Source organism: Erpetoichthys calabaricus, chromosome 4, assembly GCF_900747795.2.
Source record: "Erpetoichthys calabaricus chromosome 4, fErpCal1.3, whole genome shotgun sequence".
NCBI classification, from domain to species: domain Eukaryota; kingdom Metazoa; phylum Chordata; class Cladistia; order Polypteriformes; family Polypteridae; genus Erpetoichthys; species Erpetoichthys calabaricus.
In genome coordinates, this window is record NC_041397.2 from 188,076,321 (window position 1) to 188,102,266 (window position 25,946).

At 37.0% G+C, this 25,946-nt stretch overlaps 1 protein-coding gene across 2 annotated transcripts in view; it reads right to left on the reverse strand.

Annotated features, from left to right (window-relative positions):
- Window positions 1-1,616: 1,616 nt before the first annotated feature.
- tpp2 (tripeptidyl peptidase 2) overlaps window positions 1,617-25,946 on the reverse strand; it is a 119,352-nt gene continuing 95,022 nt past the window's right edge. For both annotated transcript variants that reach the window (XM_028800051.2, XM_028800052.2), the window contains 6 exons: window positions 15,510-15,661; window positions 15,128-15,224; window positions 8,202-8,332; window positions 7,287-7,494; window positions 4,467-4,586; window positions 1,617-2,312 (listed from right to left, as the gene is read on the reverse strand). In XM_028800051.2, coding sequence (XP_028655884.1) covers window positions 2,223-2,312; window positions 4,467-4,586; window positions 7,287-7,494; window positions 8,202-8,332; window positions 15,128-15,224; window positions 15,510-15,661 — 798 coding nt within the window. In that variant the 3' untranslated portion in view covers window positions 1,617-2,222. The remainder of the gene's footprint in view (window positions 2,313-4,466; window positions 4,587-7,286; window positions 7,495-8,201; window positions 8,333-15,127; window positions 15,225-15,509; window positions 15,662-25,946) is intronic.

Sequence of the window (25,946 nt, forward strand, 5' to 3'; positions counted from 1 at the left end):
AATCAAACCATCAAGTTCAATTAAATAGGTCAAGCTGATTTCAGGGCATGCATTATCACTGAATGGCACTGCAAATATAAACTTTAAAACAAACAATAACTGAATTTTCTTGCATTGATCATCATTGTATTAAACATTAATATAAAATATAGCTTCCAAATTATTTTCCACAGAAATTACAGTACATAGAGTGCAGTGCAAATGCATGGGCCCATGTCAGTGATGTATCAGGTAATCCCACTTGATCTGAATCACTATAATCATGTCTTTATGTTGCAGGCATCTTGGCAGGCTATGGCACACCACACTCATTCTCTCACACTGATTCAGGGTATAACTGCCATTTAACCTCAAATGGACATGTTTTAGATACGAGACTAAGGATTCAGTTACACAAATTACCCAACGCTTAAGTGGTGAGAAATTAAATCAGTCATATGAATGAGTACCAATGACTTCCTATCATCACCAGTACAAATTACAGCATAATGTGTGTATCACTGTGGGGTTTAAAGTAGAGCTCAAGCTGGAGATTATTTGAATCATTTTTGTTTTTTAGTTTTATCTTTTAATGAAGCAAATTGCAGATAAAGTTTTTTTTACTCACCTTTTGTCTAGATTTTGGTTCATTGGGTGCTAGCAAGCATCTGCTGTTGCAGGGTGCACTGCTGCCATTTAATATAAAGGAGAATGCATCTGAGTTTTATTTAAACAGGAAAAGCCTTCTAGTGAGAGAAAACAATGTATTTAGGATCCACTTGTTTGTAATGCTTTCAGAATTATTTGTGAGTGGCTCTGCAAATGTTCGAGTTTGTTTGTCCTTTCTGTTAAGATGAAAGACATCTAAATCTATTGTATCCATCTGTTTCTACTTTGTGTACAATTCCACCTTGCATCTTCACTATTCATCATTGCTCAGTATTACCAGGCACCATGTTATATATACTGTTCTGTCTGACAGCCACCTAATGTGGATGGCCATAAAGATCCACAAGCATAGTGCAAAGTACTTGAAACTAAAATTTCATGGCTCAAAAACCTTGTAAAAAAAATCATAAACCTTGTAAAAAGTAAAATCCTAAAAAAGCCTGTACATTCCTGTATCAAGAGTGAGTATTCAGAATGCTTGAGATTATTTAGGACAGTGTGGCCAGACTGAGTGTCTTTCCTAAGAACTGCTGATATTTTTATTATATGTTGCTTTTTCTAATCTTGTGTTATATGGTACTTTTTTTATCAATCTATTGTAGTTTACTTATATTGCCTATATATGTAATGGAGAGACTTATTTTTCACCAGACATGCTGTGCAAAGCTACTGACTAACTGATGACCTTAGTACCATATTTTGTTTTTACTGAATAAAAAAAATACAATTTCCTAACTCTCGAGTTTTTTTTTAAAGCCAATTTCAAATGGTGGACTTCTGTGTTTCCACTTGGATTGTTCAATTTAGACTTGAACAGCAAAATTTAAAATATTGAGATACGTACCTTAAAATTTGTCCATGTCTGCAAATACCAAGACACACTTTTGTCCTGTCTCTCAGCCCTAAGTTGAATATTTAAAAAGCAGTCTACTGTACAAGAACCCAAGAACTAATAAAATAAACAAATAATTGTTTAAACTTTTTTTATTCAGGATTTATGTTGAATATATTCTGTGATATTTTAAACATACAATGTCCAAAAAAAAAAAAAAAAAAAACCTGAACAGTTTGCATATGTGGTGAGAAAACATTTATTAAACAATAAATTTATGCTGTATTTAAAAAAATACCAGATATAGATACAGTGATTTTATAAATAAAATAAATCCATAAATACTTCTTTTTTGCAAATTTAGCAAAAGTATATACCATATGTACCAGTAATTTATAACGATAAAATAATGTATAGAAACTGTTGAGATATACATTTCAGTTGAACTTGAAGCAACTTAATTAAAATTGTTTAGTATAATCTGTAAAACCCTGAATATTAGCTTAATTTAAAAAAGTTGTACATAAAATTAACATTTAGGGTACATGCAAATAAACCTATGTCATCTATTAAGAATGGTTACTGCAATGTGAGTTACTCTTAGCTGCAGATTAAGGCATTCCCTTTGATGAAGTCATGCTTTACAAAATAATATAAAAGAATTTCCAAATTATTAGAAATGTCCATAAATATTTATCTTTGACATTATACAGTATAAAGACTAACTTAAATGTCTGAATATTTAGAAGAGTGTATAATCAGGAGGGTACATTACTGGAATCCAGTTTTCAGTAAAAGCAGCACAGTGCATCCATCCCAGTGACTTCATCAGCTAAAGGGGGAAAGAAAGGATGGAATTCAATCAAATACTAACCACAAAAATCAAGGTCAGAGCCTAATTTTATTTTCTTACAATGCTTGTGTTATAAATATTTGTTACTGTCTTTTCATTTTTAAGCTTTTATACCTTTTTTTAAAACTTTGAGTTCTTTTTGCTTCTTTCTCCAAGTAAACAAAAAACATCTAATTTATTGTACTCTACACAGAGACTACAAAAAAAAATAAAACAAAAACACAAAACACTGGTAAGTGACACTAAAAAGATGGTTCTAAAGCAACTTTGCCCGAGTACAAAACACACAGTGATTGACATGTGCACTGCAGCCACAGTCATTCATGTGTCAACACGTGCTACGTTTCATTTCACTGCATGACAAGCCGCACAAACGCTGCAATGTCAGCTATGTGGAACACAGCTTTTAATTTGTAATGTATTCAAGTGTTAAAGTTAGAGCAAGATGCAAACCCTTCAAGATTCTTATTGGTCTTTTCATGCATAATATGAGGAATAGTAGTTGTAGCAATATAGTCAGAGTCCAAAGTATAGTGAAATTCCTATTTGCATGTCTGACAAACAACTTGCAGTATGTTGCCACAATAAACAAGAATATGTTAAAATGCAGAACTTCAGGTTACTTAATGGGAAATACAGATGAGCTACACAACGTACTCTACAGTGGTGTCCATGCCAACTACTTACTGACACTCTCAGTGCCGGAAAACTTGAGGAAGCAACCCTGAGCAGCTGCAGAGTGTGTATATGCATTTTATTTGCCAGAGAAATTTTTGTATATAACATTTAGGTACAGTGCCTGTAAAGTGTATTGATCCCCTTAGACTTTTTCATGTTTTATTGTTTTACAACACTGAGTCACAGTGGATTTAACATGGAATTTTTGAAACAGATCACCAGAAAGACTTTTAAATAGTAAAACAAATGTATCTAAATTTAAGGCAATTATTGAACACAATCTCTTCACTCCCTTTATTTATGACACATGTAAATCATGACTGATGAAACCAATTGCATTTAGAAGTGACATCATTGGTTAAATGGAGATCACTTATTTGCAGTCAAGGATTTCAGCTGATTGTAGTCTAAACGCTCCTCTATGTGGAAGGAACAACTAACCGAGGCCTAACCTACACAATGAAAGGTGATGGATAATCACAAGTCAGGAAATCGAGACAAGAAAATATCGGAATCGGTCATTAATAAATGGAAAAAGAGTATAGCACAGCTGTAAATCTGCCCAAAACAGGCCATCTGCAAAAACTGAGTGGTCATGCAAAAAGATGACTAGTGAGAAAGGCTACCAAGACAGGAGGTACAAGTTATAGTGGCTGAGATTGGTAAGACTATGCAGACAACAACTGTTATTCAGGTGTTTCACCAGTCACAGCTTTATGGGAGAGTGGCAATGAGAAAGATGTTTTTTTAATAAAAAAAAAGAAAAAAAGTCACCTAGAAGGTTCTATGATGAGACATTTTGCCCATCAGATTTAACACCATGTTTGGTATAAGCCAGAGGTGTCTAAGCTCAACACCTGTGGGCTGGATTTGCCCCTTCGACATTTTTAAAGCAGCCTGCTTCAACAATATTGAAAATCATGTTAGCTACTAACCTGTAGTTACAATTGAAATTGATGCAGCAGGAAACTCTTATTTTTCGATTCACTTGCTAGAATAAAACAGGCTATTCACATTTTTATATGTAAGAAGTAAAGTCAATATACTCAGGGTTGTGGGAGAAGAGAAGAGTGGAAGGGATGGGGTATGTAAAATACACAGTGATTTATATGCTACAAATAAACTTGTTTTAACTTTCATATATTTAAAAATAATGTGACTGGCACAACTTGAAATGTGCAAAGGAGCACAGTAGGCATGGTGTTGTGAGAGGTGGCTAACGTGAAAGAAGACATTGTCTTCCTTGTCTGTTACTTGTCTGACACATGTTTTGGCCTTTGCTATTAGCAGTATTTTCATGTGTACAGAGGACATGTGAGAAATAAAAGACAAACACTATGTAGTAGTTGTGCTTGTCGTAGTAGTCCTGTCACAAGTACTCATACTCACAGCATGCAACACGCCACACTCTGAGCGCCAGGATGCAGCGAGAGTGTGCTTACCCACACATCTTACCTGTGCACAATTTCTCCAGTGTTCTTTATTTGGCTTCTCTTCAACAATCTTCATTGCAAATTTAAGGGCGCGCCCATACATTTTTAGAACTAAGGCATGCTTATAGGCAAATGTTAACACCTTGAAAATAAAAAGAAAAAGGCTATTTGTCACATAACAGTTCCAGTTAGGAGGAAATAGATTTACAGGCAGAACATGGCAGGATGTGAAGTTAATGGTTCATAAGGCAGCAAAAGATGTTAAAATGACTGTGTATAGAACTTGAAATAAACGCACCATTTTTACAGTCTGCTTTCCATGAATATTCCTATAGTGAAAACTTTACTTTTACAAAAGACCTAAACAGCAAAGTTGAGTATTAATGCAGCAATATTGACTATTGGCAACATGTCACATCCTGTGGTTCATAAGGCAATCTTAATCTACCATTTCATTAATGTATATATACTGTATAAACACAAACTGACATAATACACATGGTATTTATAATAGGAATAAGTTGGTTATTTTAAAGGATGCTCTTCTTGAGGTTGTACCACCTTAAGTCAGCAAAATCAGTAGCTGAGTGTCAATGGGTATAACATAACAAAACAATTTAAAAACAAAATGGTCAACTGTATATCTGTAATATAGCAAAAATAAAACAGAACTAGAAATGTTGGCAATATCTTAAGGACTTCTTCTTAACATAAAGAAATATAAAAATATATGTGTATTGGGTTCTTTGGATAAAAACTGTACAACAAAAGGCACCAAGAAAATGCTTGCGTTGGACCTTTTTAGTTACAATAATCTTCTTCATAAGCTTAGTTTAGTTTGGTTTAGTATGAAATACAGAAAACACACACAGAGATGCACACTTTTTGAACTGGCACAGCAGTACGTGGTGTAACATTGTAAAACCAAGAATAGCACTGCTGCTTCCCAGGATTTTTTGTCACTCAAAACACCCTGAAACTGCACCTTCCAGCTTTCACCTGAAATCTTTTCATTATAATAAAATCCAGAATGAAGTACAGCCTAAAAACAAGTTACAAAAGCAAATAAATTATTCATTTTTTTCCTTATTCCTTTATCATCATAAACATTTGGGTTTTATTTACAAAATCATTGATGCATTATAGACACTGGTGATATGAGGACTGTATGGCACCATTCTCAAGAGCTGTATCACGCACAACCCATCTGGAGGATACTCTGTCTGCCATTCACTAGCATGTCCCGACAGAAGGAATGTATCATTTGACCTGGTAATTCCCCTGAAGGACTGGAGACTTATGCTGAAGTTAGAAAGGTCTGACATTGTGACCCACCACCTCACTAGGCCCTATCATCCAGTCTTAGTTTCTCATATCAGTGCTATGCTAGAATCTCTATCAATCTCACAGATATTACAGCCTGGAAAAAGGAGGAACACCTCCAACTGAGCTTGGCAAAGACAAACGTTAGCTCATCTATCCATGCAACATGCCATATATGTTCAGCTCAGTTCACTATCACTATCACTAATGCCCACCAAGTAAGTTAGCAACCTTGTGGTGATGATTGATGCTGCTATTGTTCCGTATAACATCTTCAAGATCATGCCATATTTGACAGAGTATGCAGCACAACTCCTGGTCCAGGCTTTGGTCTTAAAACATTTGGACTACTGCCATCATTCTGTTGGCAGGTGTACTGGTCTGTTATACTAAGCTGGTGCAGAGGATGCAAAATGCAGTGGCACGTCTGGTGCTTAACCAGCTAAGATTATCACGTTACTTACATTTTGAGATCACTACATTGGCTCCCTGTAGCAGTATGCATTAAATCCAGATCCTTCATGCTTGCCTACAGAGCAGTCAATAAGTCAGCACTTATATAAATCGAAACACTTGTGAGGTTCTCCGAGATCATATGCTTCTTCTCACTCATTCGGTTTTACCAATGTCACCTTTGCATGGCATCAAATCTCAAATCCAACTTAAGTGTAGCTCCTAGCTGATGAACAAGCTGCCCACTTCCATTCGAACTGCTGATTCTCTCTCAATGTGTTTAAGAACATTTGAACAAACTTGTTTTGTGAATTGTGATTTAGTTGATAATAACTTGGGAAGATTCTGGTATATAGCTTGCATTTTGTTTCGAGTTCTCCACTTTTGATGACCAATGTTGTAACCATGTCCTGCGACACTTATTCCAGAACAGCTCCCAGACTGATGTTACTCAATTTTATTGACCTCTTCTGTAAGTCACTTTGGATAAAAGAATCTGCTAACTGAATGAATATCAATTTAAATGTAATCTTTGCACCTGCTTAAGTTTATAGAACTTGAAAGAAAACAAGTTAAAGAGGCATTTAAACTCTTAGTGTTTTTTAATTGCAGCTACGGTAATGCAGCAGTTAGTGGTGCTGTCTCACAGCTTCCAAAGGAACACTGGCCTGAATTTTGTTCCTATGTGTCTGTGCTGCTTTTCTATCAGTATTCTGGTTTTTAGCCACAGCCTAAACAACATGCTTGTTAGTTTACTTGGTGACTTGAAAGACCAGCCTGGTGTGACTGTGGATATTAATATATTTGAGTGATGAACTGGCATCTCACCAAGCATGGCTTTCTGCATTGTGCCTAATGCTGCTGGGCTGAACTCTGGTTCCCCATAATCCTGATAAATGCATAAAAGGAAAACTATTGGGTGAGCATCTTTTCACCAATCCACTTTATTTGTTATTTAACGGGGTTCAATCCACAAGCATATTTTTTATTATCCGAGACACAAAAAAAGGTTCTTTTTTTAGAATATTGAAATTTTGAAAACAAAACTGAATTGAAACTAAAATACCTTGGAGTCTATTAGATCAGACCATTTCTGTATTTCCCAGAATGTATCCGTCAGGCTCTTCAGACAGCTGTCGGGATCATCATCTGAGCTTCCCACTTCGCTAGACACTGCACCATCTTGTAAACTTAACTGAAGGAGTTTGTCTGCCAGTGCACAGCCTTTTCTGCATAGGGCATCAATTAGAGATGCCTTTTGCTTCTCCATCTCACTAAAAGGGAAACACAAAAGCAATAGTCAGTGTACAGTATGCTATATAACTACATACAGAATTTTATGACTCATACTAGTTAAGAATTACACTAACTGGGTGTCAGTGAGCAGTCCCTAGTTAGTATTAATGGGAAATAACAAAAGGGAGGTAAGCATTTAAAGGTACAGAAAAAAATATTTCTAAATGTCTTATAAATGCATTTAAATCACACTGTGGTGCATTTTCAAATATAGGATAAGAGAACAGAGGAAAAAATACCATCTATTTAAACATGATCAGCTGAATGTAACATGATTCACTGTGTGTGAAACTGTTTGGAACACAAACCTGCAGCTAAGATGGAGTTTGAGGACCACAGGGCAAAAGACTAAGACTGAGCCCCAGTTATACTAAAAATCTTCAGGAACACAATCTTATAAAGCAATATCATTTACTTCCATTCCCCCTTCATGGCCAGTTCTTTGTGTTGTAACCATCACACTTGGTAGAATATTAACTTCATCTGGGAAAATAAACATTTTGTGTTGTTTTAAATGGGCAAATAGTGCATACAATTAACGTTCAAATCAAAAATAAGCACTCTGGATTCAAGGCTGGGTCACTGTAAATATTAAAACGAAAAAAAAAAATGAAATAATGTTTGAAATACTTTCAAAGTTGTTGTTGCTGTTGTTTTTTTGTCTGAGGGGAGTGCAGTATCATACCTTTTTATGTTAGTGGCATCTGCTCTAGGATCAGTCTTCATGGCAAAGTATACAGCCAATTCTGTCCTATCAATCTGAGAAGTTACAAAGTCGGCAGCACAGATTATTTCACTGAGTCTCTTCATGCGGTCCTGTCATGAAAAATGAGTTGCCATTATGTAAGTCATCAAAGTAATCTTTCAAGCACTTCTCCCATAATCTCATTATCACCTTAAATGAATAGTAAACACAACATTTCTTTATTTGGTATTACAATACTAGAAACTGAAGTACAATATCTCCATGTAAAATGGGAATAAAATGACATTTAATTTACAAATAACAGTCATAACAAAACACATAATTCAAATTTGGTTTATTTGCCCTCCTACCAATCTTTATTATGTAGGGGGTTTCCAAACCTTGGTGAAATTTACAAGCTGGCCTTTCCTCCTTCTATAACAATAAATGTAAGGTGCAAGTTACATACTTTTGTTTCAGGGGTCTTAGAGGAAAAAGAAGTACTGGTAATAATAGGTTTGAAGGATCCCAAGTTATACCAGTCTTACTACCAGTTATATAATCACTGTTTGGTCACAATGATGCCTGTTGGCTTTCTGACCTCTTTGTCTTTTGTTTCAGTCAACACATAGCACCCTTTGTACAGGTTTATATTTAAACAATAGACTACTTAATAGATACAATTTTCTCTTAATCATATTACATGTAATAGGGGCACTGAGCACTTGTTTGGAGTCATGGCATGTACGGGTTTTTCGAGTTTTAAAATTACTTGTACATACTCTTTGATTAGACAGAGTTCTCCTTCCGAGATTATAGTAACTTGTGCTGGATTGGATAAAATGTTTTTCTTGTATATCAGTTTTAGAATTTGTAATGGTTCATGAAATTTTACAGATTTTTCTATTCGCGTCACTAGAATTATTATTATTATTTTTTTTTTTTTTTTTTTACCTCTGACCATGATGTTCCACTGTACCTGGTACCTGGATTTTATTAGAGAAAATGCCATAAAGATGCTGGCTGTGTTACTTTCATAGTTTTTAAACTTCTATGATTTTTTTCAATGCCTTTTATAAGTCCTCTCTCTTTTTGAAATGGCAAAGGCAAACAGATCTGCAATTTATTAGAAAAAAAAAAAGCATGCATTTTTGTACATATGGTAGCATTCAAATGCATATGTGCTTTGGAGATCCTATTCATTTATAGTGGGCAATCTGTAGATTGACATATTTATTTAAAACACATATTCCTTGTTCCAGTAATACAGTAATCCCTCGCTATATCGCGTTTCGCCTTTCGCGGCTTCACTCGATCGCGGATTTTATATGTAAGCATATTTAAATATATATCGCAGATTTTTTGCTGGTTCGCGGATTTCTGTGGACAATGGGTCTTTTAATTTCTGGTACATGCTTCCTCAGTTGGTTTGCCCAGTTGATTTCATACAAAGGACGCTATTGGCAGATGGCTGAGAAGCTACCCAACTTACTTTTCTCTCTCTCTCTCTTGTGCTGACTTTCTCTGATCCTGACGTAGGGGGATTGAGCAGGGGGGCTGTTCGCACACCTAGATGATACGGACGTTAGTCTAAAAATGCTGAAAGATTATCTTCACGTTGCTACCTTCTGTGCAGCTGCTTCGTGAAGCGACATGCTGCACGGTGCTTCGCATACTTAAAAGCTCGAGGGCACGTATTGATTTTTGCTTGTTTGTTTTTCTCTGTCTCTCTCTATCTCTCTCTCTGCTCCTGACGGAGGGGGTGTGAGCTGCCGCCTTCAACAGCTTTGTGCCGCGGTGCTTCACATACTTAAAAGCCAAACAGCCCTATTGATTTGTTTGCTTTCCTCTCTCTTTCTGACAATCTCTGCTCCTGATGCGCACTCCTTTGAAGAGGAAGATATGTTTGCATTCTTTTAATTGTGAGACGGAACTGTCATCTATGTCTTGTCATGGAGCACAGTTTAAACTTTTGAAAAAGAGACAAATGTTTGTTTGCAGTGTTTGAATAACATTCCTGTCTCTCTACAACCTCCTATGTTTCTGCGCAAATCTGTGACCCAAGCATGACAATATAAAAATAACCATATAAACATATGGTTTCTACTTCGCGGATTTTCTTATTTCGCGGGTGGCTCTGGAACGCAACCCCCGCGATGGAGGAGGGATTACTGTATATGTCTTGCTATACTGATGAGAAAAATGTATTTTCCTTTATGTGACATTAATTCAGCCCTGCATCAAAGTGAAGGTTTACTACATGTTTGATGCTCCAGGATTTACCGCAGATACTCGCGTATTAGTCGATCTCGCAGATAAGTCGAGTGTATTTTTAAGCTGAAAATTACAATATTTGTTATGACCCGCGTATAAGTCGAGGGTAAAACTTGACAGCTATCAGAGACAGAGGGCGACAATCAGCTGTTAATGGCGACAAAACTCACTGTCATATCTCTAACATCCGGCGCCGCAGAGAGTGGCAGCCTTTTCAGCAGCTCCGTGTAGGACTATATGTGTATGTGTATTTTTCTACTTTTATTTTTCTATTTTTATTTATTGATCACTCCTACCACTTTATTTTATGTGGATTTGTTCCCTGGACACACTTACTTTTACAACGTGGGCATGGATTTTTACACGCCGAGACTCGCCTATTCAAGTACTCAACTTCGAGCACTGAGAACAAATGCCAGTGCCGGTGTGGTTCCCTATTTACCTGACGAGGTAAGAAGGCGGTATCGTGGCAGCAGAGCCGGCACTAAGCTAAAAATGAAGCGGCTTGCGAGAAAGTGGTGTTTTAAGCCTTCGGTGCCTTCTGTTATTCTGGGGAATGTGAACTCAATCTGAAATAAGATCGACGAACTGGCTGCACTGGTGAAAAATGTCAGAACCTACAGAGAATGTAGTTTGTTGTGTTTCTGCGAAACGTGGCTAACTAACACCATCCCAGATGCTAATGTGGAGCTACCCGGGTTTAGCACAGTTAGAGCGGACAGAGACGCAAGTACCTGTGGGAAGCACAAAGGAAGAGGACTCGCTCTCTATGTTAATACATGGTGGTGTAACTCTGGACATGCTCTACACTTGATGCAGGGACATCGAACTGTTGGCCGTAAGTCTGCGTCCCTATTACTTGCCCAGAGAGTTTGGACACGTCATTGTTGTCATCGTGTATATTCCTCCTCGGGCGGACGTGGAGCTAGCGAGTGACATCATCCATTCTGCTGTTGCTAAGTTACAAATGCAGCACCCCGAGGCACTTGTGCTAATCGCTGGAGACTTTAACATTACCTGCATTCTCCCAGTATGTGGACTGCAACACCCGGGGAAATAAGACTATTGATTTACTGTATGCAAACGTTAAAGACGCATACAGTGCCACCCCGCTGCCTGCGCTTGGGAAAGGAGATCATAACCTGGTTCTGCTTCAGCCTCACTACAAACCAAAAGTGAGAGTCCTACCTGTAACCACACGATCATTCAGGAAGTGGACCCCGGAGGCTGAGAATGCTCTGAGACAATGTTTTGGAACTACAGACTGGGATATCCTGCAGGGATCACATAGTGAGAACATTGAGGAGGTTGTTGACTGCACTACTGACTACATCAACTTCTGTATGGACACTGTAGTTCCAGTAAGAACTGTACGCTGCTATGCTAACAACAAGCCATGGATTACAAGTGACATCAAGGGCCTTTTGAACCAGAAGAAAAGGGCCTTTAAAGACGGTGATCAGCACGAGCTCAAGCGCGTGCAGAAGGAACTCCGAGTCCAGCTCAGGGCGGCGAAGCAGCAGTACAGGAGAAAGCTGGAGCAGAAGTTGCAGAACAACAGCATGAAGGAAGTGTGGGATGGGATGAAGATCATCACTGGCTGCAGCTCGAAGCGGGGTACCACCATCGAGAGAGACGTGAAGAGAGCAAACCAAATGAACATCTTCTTTAACAGGTTTGACCACCCTAACCCACTCTCACCTCGGAGTACTGCACTCTCTACACATCCTTCTGCTGATACCAACATAGGAGAGACATCCCCACCCACAATTACAGCAGCGCAAGTGAGCAGAGAGCTGAGGAAACTTCGTGCCAGCAAAGCAGCAGGTCCAGATGGAGTATCGCCACGACTGCTGAAGGTCTGTGCATCAGAGCTGGGGGGTCCTCTACAGCGCATCTTCAACCTGAGCCTGGAACAGGGGAAAGTCCCGAGGCTTTGGAAAACATCTTGCATCACCCCAGTCCCAAAGGTATCACGTCCTGGTGAGCTGAATGACTTCCGGCCTGTCGCTCTAACATCAAACGTGATGAAGACCATGGAGCGGCTGCTGCTTCACCACCTGAGGCCACAGGTCCAACACGCCCTCGACCCTCTGCAGTTCGCATACCAGAAGAAGGTGGGAGCAGAAGATGCCATCATCTATATGCTACATCGATCCCTCTCCCACTTGGACAGAGGCAGTGGCGCTGTAAGAATTATGTTTCTAGACTTCTCTAGCGCCTTCAACACCATCCAACCTCTGCTCCTTAGGGACAAGCTGACAGAGATGGGAGTAGATTCATACCTGGTGGCATGGATCGTGGACTATCTTACAAACAGACCTCAGTATGTGCGTCTCGGGGAATGCAGATCTGACATTGTGGTCAGCAACACAGGAGCGCCGCAGGGGACTGTACTTTCTCCGGTCCTGTTCAGCCTATATACATCGGACTTCCAATATAACTCGGAGTCCTGCCACGTGCAAAAGTTTGCTGACGACACTGCTATCATGGGCTGCATCAGGAGTGGGCAGGAGGAGGAGTATAGAAACCTCATCAAGGATTTTGTTAAATGGTGCGACTTAAACCACCTACAACTGAACACCAGCAAAACCAAGGAACTGGTGGTGGATTTTATGAGACCCAGGCCCCTCATGGACCCCGTGATCATCAGAGGTGACTGTGTGCAGAGGGTGCAGACCTATAAATACCTGGGAGTGCAGCTGAACGATAAATTGGACTGGACTGCCAATACTGATTCTCTGTGCAAGAAAGGACAGAGCCGCCTGTACTTCCTTAGAAGACTGGCATCCTTCAACATCTGCAGTAAGATGCTGCAGGTGTTCTATCAGATGGTTGTGGCGAGTGCCCTCTTCTACGCAGTGGTGTGCTGGGGAGGCAGCATTAAGAAGAAGGATGCCTCACGCCTGGACAAACTGGTGAGGAAGGCAGGCTCTATTGTTGGCATAGAGCTGGACGGTTTGACATCCGTAGCAGAGCAACGGGCACTCAGCAGGCTCCTATCAATTATGGAGAATCCACTACATCCATTAAACAGTGTCATCTCCAGACAGAGGAGCAGTTTCAGCGACAGACTGCTGTCACTGCCCTGCTCCACTGACAGACTGAGAAGATCATTCCTCCCCCAAACTATGCGACTCTTCAATTCCACCAGAGGGGGTAAACGTTGAACATTATTCAAGTTATTGTCTGTTTTTTACCTGCATTTTTTATTACTCTTTAATTTAATATTTTTTGCTGCTGGAGTATGTGAATTTCCCCCTGGGATTAATAAAGTATCTATCTATCTATCTATCTATCTATCTATCTATCTATCTATCTATCTATCTATCTGTCATGTCACAGGCATTCCCTCTGTGCTTGGAGAAATGCTAGACTCGTTGACCCGGCAACTAATCCTTGCGTGTGCGTGAGTTGCGAAATGTAAACAAAGGCAAGATGGCATCGACATGTCACAAGGGAGCGAAGCGAGTGCAAAAAAGAAAACACTCGGCAGACGATGTTTTGCACATTATCGCTGAGTCGGACTCTGATTTTTCAGAATCGGATTTTATTGACAGTGATCAGGAATCAAGCAAGAGAGTGAGAAGCTGGCATCAGCTGATTGGACACCAGCCAATGCCGCGCCAGCAGATCGGCTGCCAGCTGAACGCATTCGCGCAGCTGGTGCACCTACGGCAAGGTTCGCGTGGGAGGAATACCCAGACATTGATCCGTGGGAGCCGAACTGGCTATCGGACTTCACAAGACAGCATGGCTTGCTGTTGGACACGACAGATCACCCGCTGCTGGACTACTTCAGGCTGCTCTCTCCTGATGCTGCTTTTCAGCTACTGTCAGACGAGACAAACAGGTAGGCAGAGAAATGTTTTGAATCGCGGGCTGCGCTTGCATCGCATTGATAGCGTGCGTTGCCTTGGTTCTTTTGATTCCAAATCTGGTTGCACGTGGCAGCTAATGGTATGTTTGTTATCCAAAACCTGCAAAAGCTAATGCTCGAATTCAAGTATTTCACAGTTTAAAGAATTATTTAATGAAATTAGAAAAAAACTAGCTAATTAGCAATAGTATTGCTGGCTTATAATTATTTCAAAGACCATGGGAAACGGCAGATGACCAGTGACTTAACACCGTGAAGCGTTGAGTGTACAATGTCATTACCCAAATTCTATGGACAATTGTGTTGCCCCGTGGATAAGTCGACCCTGTTTTTTTGAATAAATTTTAAGGCATAAATTTTTTGACTTATACACGAGTATAGGATAAGTCGACCCTGTTTTTTTGAATGAATTTTAAGGCATAAATTTTTTGACTTATACACGAGTATAAATGGTAATACTGCTTTACTGTGTGTTGATTGTACAAAAATATTCAAACAACTCAGCAGCATGAGCCATGACAGCTATACATGACGCAAAAGTTAAATACAGTATATTGTATAAATGGTGTTTTGTCAGTTGAGTTCACAGTTCTATAATCTCACAATCATATTATAATTCAGCTTTAAAACTTTTAAATATCAATGTTACATGATGTGGTGTACATGTATTAGCAAAGCACTGCATCTGAAAATAGGACAGAGAGATACAAGTGCCACTGCCAAAAATACTGGGTCATTTAGTTTATATACTTTTCAAACAAAGCTGTTTCACCTTTTCATTGTCCAACTGATGAAGTCTCGCAACATGCAAAGGTAGGTGATTAAAATAGGTTTCCTTTAGCTCATCATATATAGCACTATCATCTAATCTGCAAGAAATTAATAAACAATGATTAAAACATTTAAAGCTCTACAACTCATTAACATTATTACATTACCACAATAACTGTTACATATCAAAAAAGTATAATTAATTGCATAAACTAAACATTTTTGCAACTGCAACCAAGCTTCTTTGATGTGCACAATATTATATACAGTATACATTACATTTACTAAAAATTAAAATCTTACTTATTAAATTCAGTAAATGTAAAAATGCAATCATTTTCATTATGTAGTAAATAACAAAACAAATACATGAAATATTATACTTTGCCATCCACTGTATTTTCAGGTCTCTGATGGCTTCTGCAAACTCTTCTTTAACATCCTTTTCTTTTTCTGCCTCTTTTTCTTTTTCCTTTCCACCATTTTTTGGCTTATTAGGGGATTGTATCAAATGATAGTGTACACATAATACATCCTGATGGAAAAAAGAACATGTAGGTATAAATGCCCATGAAGTCGAATCAGTATTTCAGTAGTACTTTTGAAGAAAGAAAAAAAAAACCATTCAGCTGACAGTAAAGTTATATATACTTAGAAAACGAATCAGGACAATGAACAAAGCAACTGAATGCTATATAATGTTTCCTGACTTAAAAACAAATATATAGAGACAGAATATGCATATACCATTTTAAGGCAAATGTTAATAAATATATATTTAACTCCCACAGTTTTTAAAATAATTTTTTGAGTTATTTAATTTATAATACAACTGTACAGATTCAGAAGCAAAAAGCAGGAAGCATATTATTTAGGCATTGAATACACAGTATGAAGAAAATGTGACTTATCAGATAATCTTGTATTTCAGGCAGCAATTACAGACTTAAAATTTTCTTGGTTACACTTTAGTTTAGGAACTGCAAAATGCAATTATTACCCATTTACTCTTTGTAACAAGACCTTAACATGTACTTCTTTGGGTCTTCATAACACTTACAAAGCATCAGTAAAGCAGTTATTCATTTATGCAATGAGACCTACTAAAATAATTCCACTTTGGAATGCAGTGGGTCAAGACAGGAATATTTCTGTTGATATTTCAGCTTTTATATAAGTGCTGTGAATCCTTCATATTAACAAGTAATTTTACCATCATGTCAATCAATATGCCACACTGCACAGAGACAAATTGTCTATTGATTGACATGATGGTAAAATTACTTGTTAATATGAAGGATTCACAGCACTTATATAAAAGCTGAAATATCAACAGAAATATTCCTGTCTTGACCCACTGCATTCCAAAGTGGAATTATTTTAGTAGGTCTCATTGCATAAATGAATAACTGCTTTACTGATGCTTTGTAAGTGTTATGAAGACCCAAAGAAGTACATGTTAAGGTCTTGTTACATTCCAATACATGAGTAATAAATGCATGCTTAAAGTACCTAAACAAAACTGTTAGTATTTACTCATTACCAGAAGAAAACAACAAATCAGTCTCCAATTTACAGCCAAGCACACTGGCCAATAAATTATTTACAACTGGTAATAAACAGCAAACACATAATTCTATGAAAACTACCATTGTAAATGGCAACACCAAATAGTGCATGTTAAAATAAGTCACGTTTCTCTTTTATTTTTCCTCAAATATAGCATTTAACAAAATCAAAAAAAATAAGTTTTGCAAAGTATGAAGTAATCAAAACAAACTAAATGTTACCAATACAAATGAGAATATAAGATATTTATTAAAAAAAAAAATCTGCAAAAATGCAAAATTCATTTTTTCCTTCTAACATAACTAAAGCTGATATCACATTACATGACTTAGTGTCAGAGGAAAAGTCAAACTTGACGACTGCAGATGCTGTTCTAGTCATCTGAACACGTCAGTTTACATGGGTAAAAATTGTTAGGCATGTAATTTTATACAACTGTGTGATGATTTTCCAGCACAGTTTCATACTTCCAAAGAATCGTGTGCTCTACCCTTTTCCTGAGAGCTAATAACATGCTGCCTGACAGAGCTGGTGCTGTGTGAAGGGTTAACAGGTAGAGTGAGTTCAGCCGAAATCTCACTCATTTTTCTTTTTTCCATTCTGTCATGGTACGTAAAACATAAGGCATCAGGTACACGAGCCTCACTTCTGTTTGTGATCCAAAACACCTGTGTTCCTTATTCCTTGTTGCTGCATTATATGCATTGTATTTCTACATGAGTGTTCATTGGGTGTCAGCTCTCACGTACACACAGCACAACCCTATGACTTAAGACAAAATTAAACCTGTTTGCTTTTTTAGGAGCGAGTTACGGACTAGCTGATCACTGGGCAAGCCAGACTACATAACTAAGATTATGTAAATTAAGTCTGCAACTGAAAATCACTGTAAAAGTCGTCTAATGTGAAATGGGTTTTAGGCACATCAAGTGACTATTTTCTTTTTCAACATTTTCATATTAAAAACAATTTTGACCAACTCTGGTCCCACATGTTCATACTGTACTTCAATAGCAATAGTTTGTTATAGATTTTTACATATTTACTGCCAGCTACAGAACGCAGTGGAACTTTTCAGTTTAATTAATTCATTCAAAATGAGAGGAAGATTTAAATTATTTCAAGGAGCTGTCGTCAGTCACGTATCTTCCATTTAACACATAACCAATTTATGAAATATTTGTTTTTGGACACTAAAGTATCCTACAAAGAGAGCTATGCAACTACTAGATATTAAAAATTTTAATCTATATATCAAATAAATTTAAATAATTCAAACAGCTCAATCAATGGTGGCAACAAAATTGCAAAACACAAACAGGGAAATGAAAAAGCAAACAAAATAGAACAAACAAAAAAGGGGAAAAAATCAAAATGAAAACAATCTCACTCACAAGAAAAGGGTTAGTGGGTAGATCAGTAGCAACAAGCCTTTTTTGCTAGTGTTTTAACTTTTTGTTTGCATTATCTTAACCTTTATGTATTTCTATTATCCACAATGATATTAAATCCTATTTAAAATATCAACATAAAATTGAGCAATAATGATGAAAAATGTAACTGTGGAAAGTAGAGTTTTAGGACGATTATATCTGGAATCTCTGGAGACTGTTGCCATACCAACAATAGTAAAATAAACATCTATTCCAAAGCTAGTGTCTTGAAGGACTACAGTCATTACCAGCACAACTCTGTGCAAGGCAGCAGCCAGTTCAGGATTAAGTATTAACCAGTCACAGGACACACTGGCACTTACATTTATGTCCTTACCAGTTTACTTATTCCATTACAGGGATATCTGGTTTTACCCAGATTGCTGTGTTGTCCCTCTCAAAAGTGGTTGATGGAGACAGAAATGTTTACAGCCAGATTCTCTTCCTCACACCACCTTCTTTAGTTGCCTTTAACAACAAGCAAGGGAGCCAAGATTCTATTGTAAAAGTTGGTCACAGGAGTAATATCATTCACTGCATGTTGTGTATGTGTATATATAATAGATTTTTGAAGATAACAAGAAGCAAAGGTCCCCAACAAATAAACAAGGTATGCAAATGTAAACTACACCAACTTTCTCTTTTAATATGTTTGATAGACTGTGAAAACATTTGAGACAACTTTTCACACAGAAATTAATTTACTTAAGAGCCATTTGTTACTCCCTTTAATCTGTTTGGGCCTTGCCAATAAGTACAAAGAAAAGAGACAAAAAATTGTGACATGCAATAATAAAATCTCTTTCAGATCCACTGATTTTCTCATTCTGTAGCTCTGAGACAGCTGTAGAGTACCTTGCAGGTGGACAATAACAAAGTCAAACATTTGCCGGTATCTAAAATGAAACCTAAACTTATCCCTCAACCACATTGTTCAAACAAACCATTTACAAAATGCCTGGAGAAACTATTTAATATAACTAACACATGTTTATTGACTACCATTGGTCCTGATGCCCTTACATGCTGCTGTCAATCCTTTATTAAAAATGTGAAGGACTGATTTCAAAACTACACTCTTAGATGTTCAGTATAATTTGAGCTTGTTAAATATCCCAGAATCCTTCTCAAACTAAAATATTTTGCTGTTCTCTTCAGTAAGAATACATTTAACTAAGATTGCATAGACTGATTAACAATGACTATATAAATATTACGAACTATAGCAAACTGTGGCCATGTTTGATACTGTCTGAATATGAAAACATATGCCTTACCTATACAGTTATAAGCTTAATAGAAAGCATAATTATTAGAGTTGAAGGTGTTTAATGTGCATATTCACTGTATACTATCACCATATAAAAAAGTGCTTTAATGAAGAATCTTTATTAAGCAAAGCAAATGCAAAGTTGCATTGTTGCATTGTACGTAAGTAGTAACTTGATAATCTACCAGCTACAAAGAGAAGCGAAAATCCCACAGGAAACCTACTTATTTGTAGAGTGCTGACCAGGAATAAGGAGGTACTTGTAATTCATCTTCACACCCAGAGAGATACCGCGGTGGCCCAGGTAAACAGACAGGTATATTTTTAGGTATGGCTACATACTGAAGAAGGTGTAAAGCACAATACATAAAATAAAAGACTAGTGCCTGTCTGGGCCTAGCTAAACGGTACTAATTCAATGGCTGGCACATTTTTCAATTAATCAATTAATTAATTGATCAGTTAATCAAGCACTCCTTCACCTCTCCTTCTACTCAAACAATTCTGGCACTTCTTCCTCCCAATCAGGTGAGCTCTTGTCTCTGCTCTTTCAACAAGCTTATCAAGCAGGCTTGCAAATAATCTCAAATTTCATTCAAAAAGAAAACATTTGTGACATGGAGACTGTTCTTCATAATTTATATTTTGATTCACATATGTTTTAAAAACATGCTTAAATGTAACCTGATTTATAGACACCTGAGCTTTATTCTTTGAAAAATAAAATTAATCTGAAGTTAATAGCTGCAGCTCTTTAAAGCAATACAGGTGCTACTGAGAATATGACCTTAAAAACAAAACAAAATTCTCATATCAAACAAGTTTCCATCTCTTTTAGTGATTATAAGAAAGTATCTGCAGCGGCTTTCAGTTGCTGTTTGTTTGTGGGCCTTTCTGTCCGAAGTTTAGTCTTCAACAAGTGAAATGCATGCTCAATTGGGTTAAGATCAGGTGACTGACTTGGCCATTCAAGAATTTTCCACTTCTTTGCTTTAATAAACTCCTGGGTTGCTTTGGCTGTATGTTTTGGGTCATTGTCCATCTGTATCATGAAATGCCGCCCAACCAATTTGACTGCATTTAGCTGGATTTAAGCAGACAGTATGTCTCTGAACACTTCAGAATTCATTCGGCTGCTTCTGTCCTGTGTCACATCATTAATAAACACTAGTGTCCCAAGTGCCACTGGCAGCCATGCACGCCCAAGCCATCACACTGCCTCCACCGTGTTTTACAGATGATGTGGTATGCTTTGGATAATGAGCTGATCCACCCCTTCTCCATACTTTTTTCTTGCCATCATTCTGGTAGAGGTTGATCTTGATTTCATCTGTCCAAAGAATACTTTTCCAGAACTGTGCTGTCTTTTTCAGATGTTCTTTAGCAAAGTTCAATCTAGCCTTTCTATTCTTGAGGCTTATGAGTGGCTTGCACCTTGCAGTGCACCCTCTGTATTTACTTTCATGCAGCCTTCTCTCTATGGTAGACTTGGATATCGATATGCCTACCCCCTGGAGAGTGCTGTTCACTTGATTGGCTGTTGTGAAGGGGTTTCTCTTCACCATGGAAATGATTCTGCGATCATCCACCACTGTTGTCTTCCGTGGACGTCCAGGTCTTTTTGCGTTGCTGAGTTCACCAGTGCTTGCTTTCTTTCTCAGGATGTACCAAACTGTAGATTTTGTCACTCGTAATATTGTAGCAATTTCTCGGATGGGTTTTTTCTGTTTTAGCAGCTTAAGGATGGCTTCTTTCACCTGCATGGAGAGCTCCTTTGACTGCATGTTGTCTGTTCACAGCAAAATCTTCCACATGCAAGCACTACACCTCAAATAAACTCCAGGCCTTTTATCTGCTTAATTGATAATGACATAACGATGGACTTGCCCACACCTGCCTATGAAATAGCCTTTGAGTCAATTGTCCAATTACTTTTGAGCCCCCGAAATGAAGGGATTGTGTTAAAAAAAATGCTTTAGTTGCCTCACATTTTTATGCAATCGTTTTGTTCACCCCACTGAATTAAAGCTGAAAGTCTGCACTTCAACTGCATATGAGTTGTTTCATTTAAAATTCATTGTGGTAATGTACAGAACCAAAATTAGAAATAAGTTGTCTCTGTCCAAATATTTATGGACCGAACTGTAAGTACACATAAAGAGATTTGTTTAAACAAGCAGGAAAACAAAGTGGTTAAAAACTATGAACAGCCCAGAATATATTTCTTTACAATCTTCATCAAAAGGAATATACTGTAAGTGATATGCAGTTTTGAACTGAATTAGACCAAGTCTTTGCACTGAATGAGAAAGAATGCATTCTATCTAGGGTTGACTTCCATTACGTACTGAAAATTTAAAAGGTCCTTTCTCAGCACTGTTTCAAGTTTTCTGGAGATGTATTGCTATAGAAACAATTGTAAACCTTTACAACAATTAGCAAAAATAATAAGGATGAAGAAGGGCAACTTTTTAAAGTGACATCTCCGAGTTACTGACATACTGTATAAGAATCTAATTGCCATACTTGTTATATACATTAAATCAATCCAGTGCTTCTGTGTATTAAGACGTTTTGAAAATTATAGCTAATTTGTAAAATTAAAACTGAAAGTAGCAGTTCTTTCTTCATAAAACACCTTCAAGGACACCAGATCCTCATTTAGTGCTGAACAAATGAAGTTCTGCTATATTCACAACAATTTGTAAATGCTGGCATACAAAAAACAGAAAAGGCAGGTGCAGGTTTTTGTCTGTGACTATCCATGCAAAACTGAGTTCAGTGCTAATCGACTCCTCTTAACTCATGGATGTTAGCTACCCAGTAGTAAAAATCAAACTTATGTAGAGTGCTACCTTTTTTGGGTGTTTCTAAAAAAAATTACTTTTCAAGCTGTGCCTTTTTTCTACCATATAAGCGAAGTTAACGCATTTATATAATGTTAAGAGCATAGGAAAAGGTGTATGAATTGAGGCAGTACATTGATTTTAACAATACTGCTTTTTCCTTTGTAAGGTTAATAGAGGATAAGACCTGTAATACGTTACTTAAAACTCTCCGCAAGATTATGAAAGTTGAACTTAAATAGGCTTTAAAACCAATTTCTAACTGTAAACTCTGCATACACTACCTAGTCAAAAATCTGGACACACCCTGAAATTTTCATGTTTTTGGATAGAAATTTATCTTTTTTTTTTTTACCATTAAAGATACCATTAAAGTGATATACCAATACAGCCAAGACATTACTAATGTTGTTAATGGCTATTACTGCCTGACTGGTTTTTTAATTTATAATTCACGTATAATTGCAAAGCTCGATTTTCAGCAGGTATTACTTCAGTGTCCTAATTGTATACTCCTTTATGGTATCCTTAACTTGTAATGAATACATGGTAATTGATTATTAGAGAAACCTTTGTACTTACATTAGCACCACTGAAACCTGTTATTCTGTTCACCTGGATTGCAAGGTACTAGCACTCTTAAAGTTCAGTTCTTGGTTCAAAAATGTCAAAACTGAAACAGCTTTCTCAAGAAATATGCAAGTCTATTTTTTGGCAGAAGGAAGTTTTTTTCTATGTGACAAACTGCCAAGAAACTAAAGATTTCATACAAAGGTGTCTTAATGTCTTCAGAGAAAATGGCAAACTGGATCTAACCAGAGCAGAAAATGAAGGGGAAGGCCCATATGCTCAACTGCATAAGAGGATAAGTACAGTACATCATAGTCTATACTTTGTTAAACACACTACAGGTCCAAAGTTGGCTTCTTCCTTAAAAACCACACTAAATACCAGGGTCATGTGAGACAAAAGATGACTCCAGGATGCCAACCATAATATGCTTTTACAGACAACTTCCATGCAATGCCTGTGTTCTTTTATCCATTTTAATCTTTTCTTTTTATTTGCCAGTTTCAGCTATGACTTTCTTTGAAACTCTGCCTCTTAAGCCGGTATCCCAGAGCTGCCTTTGACTGGTAAATGAAATAGATTAAAAAATGAATAGATGGAAATATTTAGTCATACAATAATTTTCTTGAGTCAAAAATGACTAGAACATACCCAAAGCCTCATTATATAAAAACAGAATAAATTGAATTATAAGAATATTGAAAAGTAGTCCAATGTTACCTATTAATATTTATTACACTGTAATGTTTAGGTAACATTGACCTATAAATAACACAGTTGGTGCACTGTGCTGTGCATATCAGATGTGAGCTATCAGTTTTAACATACAGTACATACAATTGTGTTTTTGGTACTGTATACAGTGAAACAGAAATTTAAGTATGAAAACTCTGCGGTGGGCTGGCGCCCTGGCCAGGTTTTGTTCCTGCCTTGCGCCCTGTGCTGGCTGGGATTGGCTCCAGCTGACCCCCCGTGACTCTGTGTTAGGATATAGCAGATTGAATAATGGATGGATGGATGGATTATTAAAAAGCTGACATAATCCTTTCTATAAACAATTTGTTCCTGCTTAACTAAGCCTGCTTGAAAAGTAGTTTTTGTCTGTGGTTCAGATAGCATACAATAACCACAGCTTCATTTTGGTCCAGACCTGTAGTGTAACTTTGTTTTCAAATGTGCCCCGGTAACTGTGGTGACACTGCACTGGATTTACATGCAAAAAAAAAAAAAAAAACACTGTTATTTTATTCTAAATTTAAAAAGAAGGCAGCTTGTCAGTCAAAGGAGAAATTGAGAAACCGATTCTTTTCACATTTTAAGAAGTGAAATGATTTAAAAGTCTGATCATGGACAAATGTACTCTCTAGAACTGTTTACTTGCAGAAGTTTGGGGCTTATGGACATTGAAAACTTAAATGAAAATTTACTTTGTTTCAGCCTGAATAGAGAAAATTACAGAAGCAAATTCCTACCACACCAAATAAAAAAAACTGTAGCATTTCACAATAATGATCATGTAATTTCATACAGTAAAAGTACCGTGTTATTTCGCAAAGATATTGTCTTCTGCTGAAGTACAGATTAAGCATACACGCAACATACAATCGAGTGATAAAAACTGAACAGACGTTGTAGGATTACATTTAATTTTAATCAGGTTAAAGTTTAATGAGTTTTACAAATGTTTTAAAGTAGCCAGTGTAGTAGCACAGAGCTAGCATTCTAGCCTTACAGAGCAAGGGTCTGTCTTGGGTTTGTATGTTTGCATGTTCTCCCTGTATTCTCCTATATTTGTGGACTTACTGGAACAGTGACTGTGGTTAACCACAAATGGTTATTAGACTGAATGCTGGAAATGTGTCAGTAGTACTTTTTAATTACCAAAAAACGTTCAGTCCTTTATGTTTTGTGAAGTAACTAACATCCATCCTCTTTCTTCCAGGTATACAGCTTGTTGTGCATTTAGAATTTTTATTAAATTTTAAGGCTTTTAAAGGCTTTATTTTATAGTTTCATATCTTTTGATAAGCATTACATTGTTGTTTTAACTGATTACCTTATTACTAGTTTTCTAGAAATTGTTATAATTCATTGAAACTTACTAGCTGATTTTACAAACCCATTTATTTTGCTAGGTTTTGCAAGGGATGTGCCTATCCTGCCAGTTTTGTGTTCAAGGTAGAAACCTGGGCACACATTTACTCACACCTACTAGTGTCCATACTACAAATCAGTGTCTCAGTTTGGAGATGTAAAAAGGGGATAAATGTGATTTACTTCACAGCACATGAAGGACTACACATTTATAAAACAGAATAAAATTATTACAGTTGATCGTGTTCTTGGTAAGGATTCAATAACAAATGCCGGCCAGTCAAATGGACAGTGTTTCATACAAAAGAAGAAAAAGTAATGCAAATGTAACACACTGTAGCACATTATATTTTATAAATAGAAACTATATAACATATTTAATTACCTTTATTTTACATAATGAATAATGTAATTAAGTTCATTTTGAAAGTAGAATTGCCTACACTGCTTGGGAGACAGACTCCATGCTTGTTTTCATATTCACAGCAGTCAATTAGGATGGTTAACTCTTTTTAGCACAGTTTAATGACATTGGGAGTGTTTTGGCAAAAGAGAGCTCCATAAGTAACCTTGTGCATGCAACTGGAGGTTTTTAAGAAACCAGGTTTCTGCCTTAATTGGGTAACTCTTAGTCCCAGCTTTGTGTGTGCATGTAAACACACTCACTGTCAGCCCAGGTTCTTTGTTGAAATAGGTGGCAATACAGTAAGTATAGAGAGTAATTAGGTCTGCTCAGGAAAGAAGGTAACAATATAAAAACAACTTTCCTGACTTTACTTAAACTTGTCATACATTGATCATAATTTGTAGTGCCAGTGCCAATTGCCAAATTATTTACAACAACACTGTAATGATCTGAATCGGCATGAAGACTTTACGAAAATTCTCATCTACAAATGCCATATGACTTATTAAAAACACCTCTATATATTTTGTGAAGGGCATTTGGTAGAATATATTGCACATCAATGACTAAAATAAACTATGGAACTTTACATTTCACTGCAATTAAAAATCATCTAATACACTTCATTAAAG